Raw genomic sequence first — 13,360 nt, forward strand, 5'->3', positions numbered from 1 at the left:
TTGATCAAGATAGTACTTTCTACATTGATAGTGCATGTTATTGTAGTAGTATTCATTTAAAAAAAAAAAAGAAAAAAAATTGAATCAATGTAAGTACTTTGCATAAGATATATAGCTCTTAACTTTCACAGCTAAAATTAGAATGTGTGTGCAAATTCGTTGAACACTTAATTAGTATTAGTATAGGCTACGTTTGTTTTTGAGAACAGAATAGGACAAGACACTGAGAACATGATAGAATAAGGCACTGATGGATAGAGATACAAAATTTTATGTTTTTATATTCTGTTTGGTGATAAAATAAAACAAATTATGAAAATCTAATTTATTCTTTTTTTTTTCATTCAAAAAATTTGAGATGAAAAATATAATTATGAAAAAGGACATTGTCTCTAGACACATTGTCTCTGTCCATATCTCTTCTGTCAAACACGATTTTGTGTCTCTATATTCCTGTCTCGATGTCCTGTCTCTGTAAACAAACGCAGCCATACATATGATTATTGCAATTGAAGAATGAAAATGTATTTATATATACTTTGGATATATAAAGCTTTTATGAAGTATCTAAATCCACCGATCAGACAAAGGAATCTGGATACATTTTTTATTTTAATTGTGAAGCAAAACTTGATTAGGCTGTTACTGCTAGCTTTGTCATGGATGATTCCAACATTAAATGATCATGCATGTTACTGTTGTGACTTGAGAGTTTTTCTTCAGAAGACAAGAAGATTCATTGTTTCAAAGAATCCACAGTAGGACAAAATTAACTTATACATTGGCACTATTGCCCTTTGGCCCCATTTACATACATAACAAGACATAAACATAAAATTGAAGGTAAGACAAATAATCACCCACAAAACATGTTATTGATTATTTGTGACACTAACTATATATTATTAAACAGTTAAATTAATCTTCAACTAATTTTAAATCAAATATTTTAATTTTCAACTAATTTTTATTGCTTTGAATTTTTTTAAAAATTACTCTTGCTAAATAGATTAGTCCTTATTATATCATTTTTTATAAAATTTTCAATATGCATAATTGATAAATAAATTTTTAATAAACTTTAGAGTAAACTACCAAAAATACACCCGAATAATTTTGTCGCTACAAAATTATGTTATCAACAAAAATACCCTCAAATAATTTAAAAATTCGACAAAAATGCTCAAAAAGATTTTTTTTTAAGTGATAAATGACTTTTGTATTTGACAAACCGTTTATGCATTTGATCCAAAATTTTATAGGAATATTTAGATAACTGTTTAAAAAATACACAAAAAATTGGATAAAAAATTGATCTCAGTATTTTTTTTTTATTTTTAAGTATTATTGGTTGTTGACAAAAAAAAATCACAAAAAATATATATATACTTAGCGAAAAATCACCAAATTTTAAGGATAAAAATATTTTATTTTTCTAATCATGCTTGCAAAAAATTGTATCAAAATTCAATTTTTAAAGTATTTTTTGAGAATACATATTTAATGTTGGATATTTTTGTTGCATTTTAAAATTATTTGAAGACATTTTTGTCAATAACAAAATTTAAGTGCATTTTTTGTCCACGACAAAACTATTTAAGTACATTTTTTGTGGTTTACCTAAATTTTATTATAAGATAATAAATCCTAAAAAAATAATTATGATAAGACAAATTAATTCTCCTTTAAGTATCAAATAGAATCTATTTGATAGGTAATTTTTAAGGACTTCTACAGTGATAAAATTTTGTTTAGGATCAAGTGTATGATGTGAAACTTTTTAAAAAAACTAATTTGGTCATAAAAATAAAGGGAAGTGAATGATTGATCTAGTAAATATTGTTACAGATATGGTTGTTGCTTTAAAATCGATTTTAGAACAACATCAATAGTGAGATCTAAAAGGTAAATATGTAAAAAATTACGTTTTTAAATTGAGAGCAGTATACTCAAATGAGCACGAAGATCTTGAAAAATTCCATCTAATACTAAGATAAAGAAAACAAAATCCATTTTTATTAAAAATACGTAATTATTTAAGTTTTGAACCATAATCATATGTCTTTAGTCCCATATGACTTAGACTTGATTTAGGAAAATTTTGACTTTTTATTACAAGTAGTTTATTAAATTTGATTTTTAAAAGATAATTGTTAAAAAAAATTACAATATCTATATTTGATAAATTAAACTAAAAATAAATTTAATCAAAAATCAAAGTTATTATTCCAGCAGTATGAATATATAACTCGACAACTAAGCCGTTGTTGTCTTTTGTGTCAATCTCATCCGAATTTTTATCTGTGTATTAATAAATAATGCATTAAAAATATTAAAATACTTACTTATTAGTTACTCACAATAATTATTCGTGTTGAAATTTAATCCACTTGACTGATACCGATGATTCCATAACATTCTACACTTTGTTCTTGCCCCATCAATCACATGTATATTATGAAACACGGACACGCATGTCAGATACATTTTGGACACGACACTCGTCTGATACGCATGTCTGCTGTTTTTAATTATGTCTGATTTTCTTTTAGATATTTTTAGACACACCTAAATACAATCACGTATCTGCGTGTCCAGTCTTATTTTTAACATATATTCTTAAAATAAATTTAGATATAGTATATATTATTATTTATTAAAACAAAAAATATTTTAAATACTTGATATAATTAAAATAAGATATTAAAAAAATTAAAAATTTTAATTTATATTTTAATATCAATAAAATATTAAAATATCATTACAATTTATCTAAAAAATACTTTATATTTTATATATATGTGTGTCCTCGTGTCATGTAAGATTTTAAAATTTGCGTGTCGGCATGTCCCGTGTCGTGTCGTGTCCTATATCCATGCATCATAGCATATATATAATAACCAATACTAGGTCTAAATCACCAGAAAGCACATGGTTAATTAATTAAAAGGAAGCTCATAATAGGTGTTTTACTTCAAAATCGAAGTGGTTTAATATCTAAATTTTAGAAACAAATCTACTCTTCTTTAATGCTGAATCTTAAAAGAAATTAAAAAAGTAAATTTGTTGGAAAGATAAATTTGTAAAAAAAATAAAGATTACAAGAAATTTAAATTGAAAGTAAAAGATATAGAAAAAATTTTACAAAAAAAAAAGCTCTTAGCAGACTCAGAAATTTGATGGGAATATAAGTGTGCGAAATTGTTTTTTGATATGAGATTCCAACCCTTTTTTCTTTCATCTTTTAGCTATTTATACAGCTTTTCAGCCAATCAAAACCAAACAAATATATCCCATATGAATATAATCTTGAGTAACCGTTCTCACGCTTTGAATGTTGTCTATAATTTTCATCAATTGTCTTCACTTATTAACTTCTTCATTTCTTCGATTACTTTATTCTTTTTCAATAAATCCTTATCAATCAAAATTCACTTTCTTATCGATATGCTATATCGACCCATTAAATAAGTTTCTACTTCGAAACTCAAAACTTATTTATTTTAAGTGTGTCTCTAAAAACTGTTAATAGACATATTGACATAAGCAGGTAGCTTGATGAGACTACTCCACATGATGCAAGGAACAACAAAAAAGCGAAGCAAATTAAAAGCAAAGAGGATAAACACAAAGTGATGATCCTTGAAAATAGAAGCATTAAAACAAAATCCATATGAGAATACAGAATCACTATACAGCCTCTTCGACTTCTAGCAACATTCATGACAAGGGAACAAGCAAGAGAAAAGTTAACGTATATACAGTAGTAGTAGTAGTGACAAAATAATTCATCATCTATGTTTGTATTTAAAGGGTAAAACAATAATTTAACCTTTTATGTTTAAATTAAGTCTTAATTTTACTTACATTTAAAACGTCATATTTTTTTAATATCAAACCTCTTGTTTCGTCATTTTTTTTAATTAATGTTCATGTCAAAAATTGAAGTTTTTTTTCTAAAAATATATATTTCTTTTGTTATCATCTTCCAAATAACGATAACAATCGTATATATGATGACCATATATAATAATAATTGTAGCAATTTGAAAATTAGATTGATGAAAAAAATAAAAGAAAGAAGAAGAGAATAATGAAAGAAAAATTTTATTTTAAAAAAATAATTTTGATCAAAAATAAAAATAAGACAAATAAAATATTTAAAACAAAATAACTTTTAAATATTAGGATAAAATTAAGATTTACAAGAAAATTAGAAATTAAATAGACTTATCTTTGTCTTTGTTCTTATCTTTTAAAATTCTTAAGAATCAAATATTGAACTCACTCTCAGATTTTAGTTCAATATAATTGTAACTTGACCTTCATATTTTTTCACACATCAGTGCATGAGTACATATACGTAATATTTAGTTAGTTAGATTTAGTTAGAACTGACTTTATTTATAATTAGCTAGATTATTACTTTTAGTCTACGTATAAATATACTAATTTATTAATGTATAAATACTATTAATATTTTTAATACTCTTTGTTTTATTAGGTATTATGTGACACTAGTAGATCACAATAGTATAATAGAATATGAAAAGGTAACTAGTATAATTTTTTTTTTGTTATATATAACTGTACTTTTTGTCTCTATAAAGATATGATTTATTCACTAATATAATAGACACATTTTTTCTCTTTTTTAGCTTGCATAGCATAATCTTTCTTTTTTTACTAACAAATCTGCAGTTCAGAACATATTTTATCATGGTGCGGTGAGCGTGGAAGAGCTAGCTACAAATATTGTTAAGTAAGAAGTGTGAACTTTGCCTCTTCTTTCTGCGATATCCATGGCAAATCGAAAAGCTAGAGTAGAGAATCCAGAAAATTCGCAACTGCAAACATTTTCAATGAGTGATTTACAAAATCTCACAAGATTGATGAATCAACTTGCCAGCCTTCAAACGCAAGTAGGGAGATCAACATTGAGCCCGATTTAAGACCAGATAAGTCCCTTCTACCTCCATCCAAATGAAAACCCAGGTTTATCACTAACTCAAGTTTCTCTTAAAACTCGAAATTATCACTCATGGACGAGATCGGTTTGGCTATCCATCAAATCGAAGAACAAGTTGGGATTTATTGATGGAAGCATTCTAAAACCTGAAAAAACTGACTCAACCTATGAAGCCTGGACAGATGCAACACATTTGTACTATCGTGGTTGCATTCTTCTCTAAGCACAAAGATTCTTCAGAGTGTTCTTTGGTGTAACATGGCCTCGGAGCTTTGGAACGATCTCAAGCACAGATTCTATGAAGGTGATTTGTTTCGGATAGCTGATCTTCAAGAAGAGATGTTTGCGATAAAGCAGGGAGATCTATCCATCACTGCATATTTCACTAAACTTAAGGGAATTTGGGAAGAACTTGATGAGTTCAAACCAATCCCATCATGTGCCTGTGGAGTATCATGCTCATGTGGACTAAAGATCATAAGAGAATATAGAGACCAAGAACATGTTGTTAGAATTTTGAGAGGATTAAATGAGCAGTACACAATAATGAAATCACAGATTATGTTGATGGTGCCACTACCCAGTGTGAATTCCATCTATTCTTTGCTTTTGCAACAAGAAAGACAATTAACCAACTCAGATCAAAGTGAAGAAAGGATGCTAGTTAATGCTGTCAATATTGGAGGAACTGGTAATGAAAATAATAAAGGGTTTGGTATAACCTTGAATGCAAATTCTTGTATCACAAATCGAGGTGGCAAAGGTGGACGTGGCCGAGGCCGAGGTAGAGTTAGTAGTGGAAGAGGAATGATGAGAAGTTATTCTCATTGTAGGAAGGCTGGACACACCATAGAGACCTGCTACCATAAGCATGGATTTTCTCCTCATTTACAAAAGAGATTTGGAGTAGCAAATGTGAACAATATGATTGTTGCTGAGAAAACATGTTGAAATGGCAACATACCTGATATGCGTTCAACTCAAGAGGAGAATAGTAAAAGCCTAGACAACAACTTATTTTTCGAAGATCAAAAACAAGAATTGATTTCTCTATTCCAGCAATATAAAGATGATTTTGCTCATAATTCTCTTCAAACACAAGCTATAAACACAATGATAGCTCCTTCAGCAGATATACACCATATTTTATCAGTTTTTCACATTGCTTTACACACACAACTAGATAATTGACACTGGTGCCATTGCACATGTTACTTTTTCTCTTCAAACCTTTCACTCTCATCACACAATAGATCCTGTATTAATCAAATATCCAAATGGAACTGAGACCATAACTACAATTAGTGGAACTATAATTTTAACCCGTGATTTTTACCTTACAAATGCATTATATGTGCCCTTTTTCAATTTTAATCTCATATTTGTGTCGAAAGCAACTAATTTTTTACCTTGTCAATTTTTATACATACTGTGAGATACAGAACAACCTTTTCTTGAAGATGATTGGTCATACTAGACAAAGAGTGGCTTGTATATCTTCAAGTCAGATGCAACTTGTCAACTTAGAAGTAAAGAATAGAAAACTAGTCAACATCAGTAATTCAGTTAGTGTTGCTGCTATCACATACACTATAAATCATGAAACTTGGCATTATAGGTTAGGACATGTCTCAATTGATAAGTTTCAAGAAATGAAAAAGAGTTATCCTTTTATTATATGTCCATTAAAAGGTGAACCTTGTGAACCATGTCATTATGCAAAACAAAGAAGATTGCCTTTTTATTTGAGTCAAACAAAATCTGTCAATTTATTTGATTTAGTGCACATGGATATTTGGGGACCTATTTCTATCCATCTTTTGCTGGCCATAAGTATTTTTTAACAATGGTAGAAGACAAAAGCAGATTCACTTGACTATTTTTTATGAAAAATAAAAGTGAAACTTCTTTTTTTTATCCAACAATTTGTGCAACTAATTGAAACCCAATTTCAAACTAAAATAAAAAAATATCGGGACTGATAATAGAGCTGAATTCATTATGAGTTCCTTTTATGAAAAATAGGGAATAATTCATTAGACTTCATATGTTGAGACACTTCAATAAAATAAAGTTGTAGAACGAAAATATTAAAATATTTTGAATATTGCTAGGGCACTCATTTTTAAGGCTCATCTTCCTAAAATTTTTTAGAGATATACTGCATCACATGTTGTACATATTTTCAATAGAGTGTCTAGTTCATCTATTAATAATAAAAGTCATTATCAGATTATTTTTAGTAAAATACCAAACATTCAACACTTCAGAATTTTTGGATGTCTTGCATTTGCTTCAACTTTAGTTGCAAATAGAAAGAAATTGGATAAAAGAGGAAGAAAATGCATTTTTCTTGACTTTAAAACAGGAACAAAATGATATCTTTTGATGGACATTAATAACAAATAATTTTTCATTTCTAAAAATGTAATTTTTATGAAAATTTCTTTTCATATAAGAATAATCAAGTTTCTCATCAATTTGAACATGTTTCCAATTCTAATCATAAGCTTACATTACATAATCATGATCCTATGGATGTCTTTGATAGCAGCACATTATCTTCTCATACCTTATATTTACATCCCATTCAACATACATTGCCAAATACTCTTTCCAACATAATTGATGTTCAACCACAGCCAACTTTACCCATTTCTTTGAGTTTACCAGCAGCACAGTATCATCTACTATCCCATTATATGATGAAAATTCATCTAATTCTCAGCCACTGATATTAATCCACCTCCTTCATTAAGAAGATCTCTTAGAGAAAGACACAAGCCAAGATACCTTGATAATTATGAATGTATGCAAACTACTGTCTCTGATAGTATGGTCCAATCATCAATCAGAAAATGGTATCTTCTTTTCAATTACTTGAGTTACAATTTCCTATCACAATCACACAAAGCACTTTTCATCACAATTTTCACAAATCCGAAACCAAAGAACTATGAGCAGGTTATTCTGAGTGATTGTTGGCAAAAAAATCAAAGCTGAGCATGAAGCATTGGAGGAAAGCAAGACCTGAAAACTTACTACTCTACCAAAAGGGAAGCATCCAATCGGATGTAAATGGGTATTTAAAAAGTATAACTCTAATGGGACTATAGAAAGACACAAAGCAAGGCCTGTAGTCAAGGGTTTCACTCAAACACATGGGTATGACTATTTTGATACCATTAGTCCTGTAATCAAAATGACTACCCTTCGTGTACTCTTAGCAATTGCAGCTAGTAAGAACTAGTTTATTCATCAATTAGATGTGACCACTGCCTTTCTTTATGGTAATCTATCTGAAGAAGTCTATATAAAGTTGTCCCTTGGTTTAAATGTATAGCTAGGAATGGTTTGAAAGCTAGAACGATCCTTATATGGCCTTAAACAAGCAAGTCGCCAGTGAAACTCTAAGTTATGCTCTGTCTTGATTGCTGCAGGTTACACACAATCAAAGGCAGATTATTCCCTTTTTCACCAAATCTTCTCCAACAGGTTTCACTTTTATTCTTGTTTATGTCGATGATTTGGTTCTAGCGGGGGATGACATAGAAGAGATCCAACGTGTGAAGATGAAATTTGACACTTTGTTCAAAATCAAAGATTTAGGAAAACTAAAATTTGTCTTGGACATAGGAATTGCAAGGAGCAAAAGGGGAATAACTTTATATGATTATATCAAAAGAAGTATACTCTTGATCTCCTAAAAGAGTATGGATTATTAGATTCAAAACCAGCTAGCATACCTATGAATTATTCAATTCAACTCTCAAAGTTATTAGAAACATTGTTGAATTATGCTAAATCATATAGAAGACTCATTGGAAGGTTGATATACCTCACTAATACCAGGCCTGACATAAACTTTGCTATTAGCACGTTAAGTCAATTTCTAGATTGTTCCGCAGAGGAGCACTTCAAAGTACCCTTACATGTGTTGAAATACTTGAAAGGAACTCCTAGAAAAGGATTACTTTTTGAGTCTGTTTGTGACTTGTCCCTCCGTGGTTTCTCAGATTCTGATTGGGGTACATGTTTGAATACCCGAAGAATAGTGTAAACGAGATAAGAGTAGATAACGTATTTTTGTAATAATTTTTAAAATTATTTAATTTAATAAATAAAATATTTATTTAATTTATATAAATAAAAAATCCAAAAAATAAACCATATTAAAAAATATCTAAGTTTTAACAATTATAATTTTATTAGTTATTGAAATATTTTTTTAATAAAAATTAGAAGTCTAATTTAAAGTTAAGAATGGGATTTTGTTTGTAATTAAGTGTTAAGTATAATTTTTATTTAAAATAACGTATTATTTTATTTAAAGTACACTATTATAATTATAATTAACTGTAATTAGAGCATTTCTAGTGCTAATTTTAATTTTAATTTTATTTTGAATCCTACAAAAATATTTGTGGACCATATATTATAAATAATGATTTAAAATTTCAAGTGAAATTTGTTCTTCTAATACTTATTCTTAGTGTATGTTTGAGCGCCACTAAATTGATAATTTTTTTTTAATGAAAAAAGATCTTTTTTTAGTGTGTTTGGTAATTTTTTATTAGTAAAAATAAAAGCACTATAAAAATAAAAATAAAATCTTTTTTGAGAAGTTATAATTTCTATCTTTTTAAAAAAACATTCTTTAAAAAAAAGATATTTTTCACGTAATAAATAAACAAAAAAGTACTTTTATATAGTTATACCCAAACATAATTGATAAATAAAAAGATCTTTTTGCATGAGTTATCCAAATATAAAATTATTTTTATTTTTCTATAAAATCTTTTGAAAAGAAATAACTTAAAAAAAGATTTTTTAAAAAAACTTACCCAAACAAACTCTTAGTTCATTTAAAATTTTATATTATTTTTAATTATTTTATCAATATAATTATACGAATGATAAAATTTTATTAGTTTTTTTTTATCAAATTAATGCCATATTTCTAAGATGAATTTAAAATATGATTTAATCTAAATTAATAAAAATAATTAAAATTTAATTTATTTTTTTTTTATAACAAATCGGTTTATTTATATATTGGTTCAACCAAATCTATTTAATACATTGAACCAAAATTATGCTAGACCAACCTTAGTTTTTGTCTATCAAAATGAGCGCATGTCCACCACAAGATCTTAATCCCAAAACATATCCAATTATCTAACTTTAAGATTAAGCAAAAGTCATTTTTGATGACTTCATTGGAGTGGTCGTCTAAAAAATTTGAATAATTTTGTCAAATAAAATTTATTTTTTATAGATATAATATTATTTTTGTACATTTTATAAAAAATAGTTATTTATTCTAAAATAAAGTTACATTTAAAATATCAAATTTTAATAATTTAATCTGGTATTAGAAAAATGAGACTAAAAAAAAAACATTTGTGTATGAGCAATCCTTGTGGTCCTTCCAAGCTATATTTGTAGTCTATGCCTAAGCTAATTAAGAACATGATATGATGGGTTCCTTTCCTATATGATGGATGATGATTTCTTGATGGTGAGAGGCCGTTGGATCCATCCAACCTACGTAACAATTTGAAGAATCATAACCCCTTTTTTGTCAACCTTTTTATCTCTGCCGATATTGTTGGGTTATTGTCCGATGTTTGTTGGTGTTTTCGTCATCTATACATATGTTGTTTTCTCGTTTCCGATAAATGTTTTTTCTTTCCCCTCACTTCTAATAATTACATGAGAGATAGAAAAGGCTCTTTTAGCATGCATCAAAATTTAGATATAATTTTGAAAAGTAATCATTTTGTCAACTAGTATTTGCTAGCTAGGATATATAAAGTACAGTGTCACATGCATGTTGTAAGAGAATTGCAGATAGTTAATTGTAATAAAAATTAATATAAAAAATGGTTAATAAACTTGTCATTGCATGGCTTCTCATGTTGGAAATTTTGCTAATCATCGATCATATGTTCAATTATGTTGCGTACATTATTATATGTACCTCTTAGTATTAATATATACGTAGAATAATACACAATACTCATATTTCTCTTATAGTGGAACCAAGCACATATATGTATTTTTCTTGTGAAAAGCATACTTTTTAAGTTACACATAGCACTTGTCATGTAGCATTATTATATACAAAGATACATCCAAAAATTGTTTTTATATTAATATTGAATTAATAAAGGGCAAACGTAAGGTATGTTATTTGTCTTGTCTTTTTGTAACTTTTTCCCCTGAATCCCTACCACATAGAATCTCTTCCATAACAGCCACTAACACCATAACCATTAACACACACTTTCATTCGTTCATTCATTCATTCATTTTCACTGTCCTCTTTCTCACCATCCTCACATGATTGAAATTTAATGCTCACAAACAGAGCCCAGCCACTTCCCTCTTCTCTCTCTTCTTCTCTCTTAATGATATTTTCCACATAAACACTACCATCACTCCATAACCACCATTTTCATTATCATTGCTCTCACTCTTTCACATGGCTTCTTCTTCTTTTGCAACTTTCAACCTTTCATTCTTCTCGTTTTTAATAACATTCACTTTTCTTCTACTTGCTAACCTCAGCACTGTTGCATATGCAGTGGCTAATCAAACTAGAGAAACGCCGCCGCCGCCACCGCCACCACCGCCGCTGGATTCCCAAAGAACTTCATCCGCCTTCAAGCCAGGCATGGCGGTGGTAGTTGGCATATTAACCACCATGTTCTCTCTCACCTTTCTCCTCCTCCTCTACATCAAGCACTGCAACGGCGGCGCCACCGACTCCACCGGAGCTACCGGAACCCGCTACAATTACACCTCACGCGCGGCAACATTCGCCGGAAGAAAAAACTCCGGCATCGACCGTTCCATAGTGGAATCGCTTCCAATCTTCAGATTCGGATCCCTCCGGGGACAGAAAGAAGGACTCGATTGCGCGATTTGTCTCGCAAAATTCGAGTCCTCTGAAGTCCTCCGGCTCCTCCCGAAGTGCAAGCACGCGTTCCACGTGGAGTGCGTGGACACGTGGCTTGACGCGCACTCCACGTGTCCTTTGTGCCGGCATCGAGTGGATCCGGAGGACATTCTTCTGGTGGAAGATAACAATGCAGCCGCACCGGTGCACCCTCAGAGCGAGAACGAAGCGTGTTCGGAGAGGTACGAAACACGGCGAGTCTCCGGAAGGCACTCGTGGGTTGGTGAGAAAGAAGGAGGGTTCTTGGAGATCATTGTTGAGAACGAGAACGAAACAGAACGACGAAACGCAGCGCCAACGTCGTCGTTTAGGAGGTCGCTTGATAGTGCCACGTGTGCAACGACATCGAAATCGAATAATAATAATAACAAGAAGTGGTTAATGCGTCCAAGAAAAGACGGGATGCTGTTGGTGAAAACGACGACGCATCAGGAAGCGGAGAAAGAGAAAGAAAGGAGGAGCACCGGTGCGGAACGGAGGTTGGAGCACAGGATAATTGTCTCTCCTACCCCTAAACAATGCGGTTACGATTATAATGGTTTGTTGCGAGGGCAGTTACAACGGTGGAGCGATGTTCAGCCGTCGGATCTACTTTACCTGACATCGGAGATGATAATAAGTAAGCATAATAACGGTAGTGGTGCTGAAATCGGGGGCAATTTGGTAATTAACACGAGGAGTATGTCTGAGATAACGGGATTGAGCAGGTTTGTGAGGAACGGTAACGGTAACGGTAGTAAGTAGTAACAGGGAAGAAGAACAAGGAGTAGGAGGAGGAGGAAGAAGAGAAGAGGGGGTTGTTACGAGGTGGCTGGGATGGATATCAAGGACGCAGACACAGCCAGCTGTACGGTAGGGATGTTGTTATTAGCAGACACGGCCTTCAGATCTGAACGGATGAGAGAGAAGGTGATGTGTTTTTGTGGTTTTTTTTTTCTGACTCTGACTCACTAAAGTACTTGTGGTACTGTTTACTGAACTTGGTGACTGCTACCATATGCATTTGTATCTTAGCGCAGGAATAAGCTTATTTTTCTTTTCTCGATTTTTAATTTGAGAACAAAACAATAGTATTATAGTAGTACATTATTATTATGTAAAAGAAAAGAAAAGAAAAAGAAAATTGACCCTGATTTGTTCAAATTCAAAGCTGTGTTAAATTTGAGAGATTTGTTGTTGGAGTAGGGTTGAAGGAAGGGAGGAATTGCATTGGTGAGTGGGAGAAAAGAGAAAAATGGAGAGGGAAAAGGATGATACTATAGCATTAATAGGGATTAGGGATAGGGCGTAGTTGAGTAAAGAGTAGAGTGTAGAGAGAGGTAGGGGTGGGGAAGAGTGAAGGGTATAATTAAGAAAAGCACGTGGATGGAAGGGACATGATCCTGAACCAAGGACGCAAATGTTATGCTCTTGTCCTTTGTAGTTTC

At 30.7% G+C, this 13,360-nt stretch overlaps 1 protein-coding gene across 1 annotated transcript; it reads left to right on the forward strand.

The window, feature by feature from the left end:
• LOC107606206 (RING-H2 finger protein ATL43-like) lies at nt 11,045-12,979 on the forward strand. Its single transcript, XM_016308220.2, has one exon. It carries the CDS (start codon nt 11,457-11,459, stop codon nt 12,675-12,677), a length of 1,221 nt encoding a protein of 406 aa, XP_016163706.1. The 5' UTR covers nt 11,045-11,456; the 3' UTR covers nt 12,678-12,979.

Source organism: Arachis ipaensis, chromosome B07, assembly GCF_000816755.2.
Source record: "Arachis ipaensis cultivar K30076 chromosome B07, Araip1.1, whole genome shotgun sequence".
Classification (NCBI taxonomy): Eukaryota; Viridiplantae; Streptophyta; class Magnoliopsida; order Fabales; family Fabaceae; genus Arachis; species Arachis ipaensis.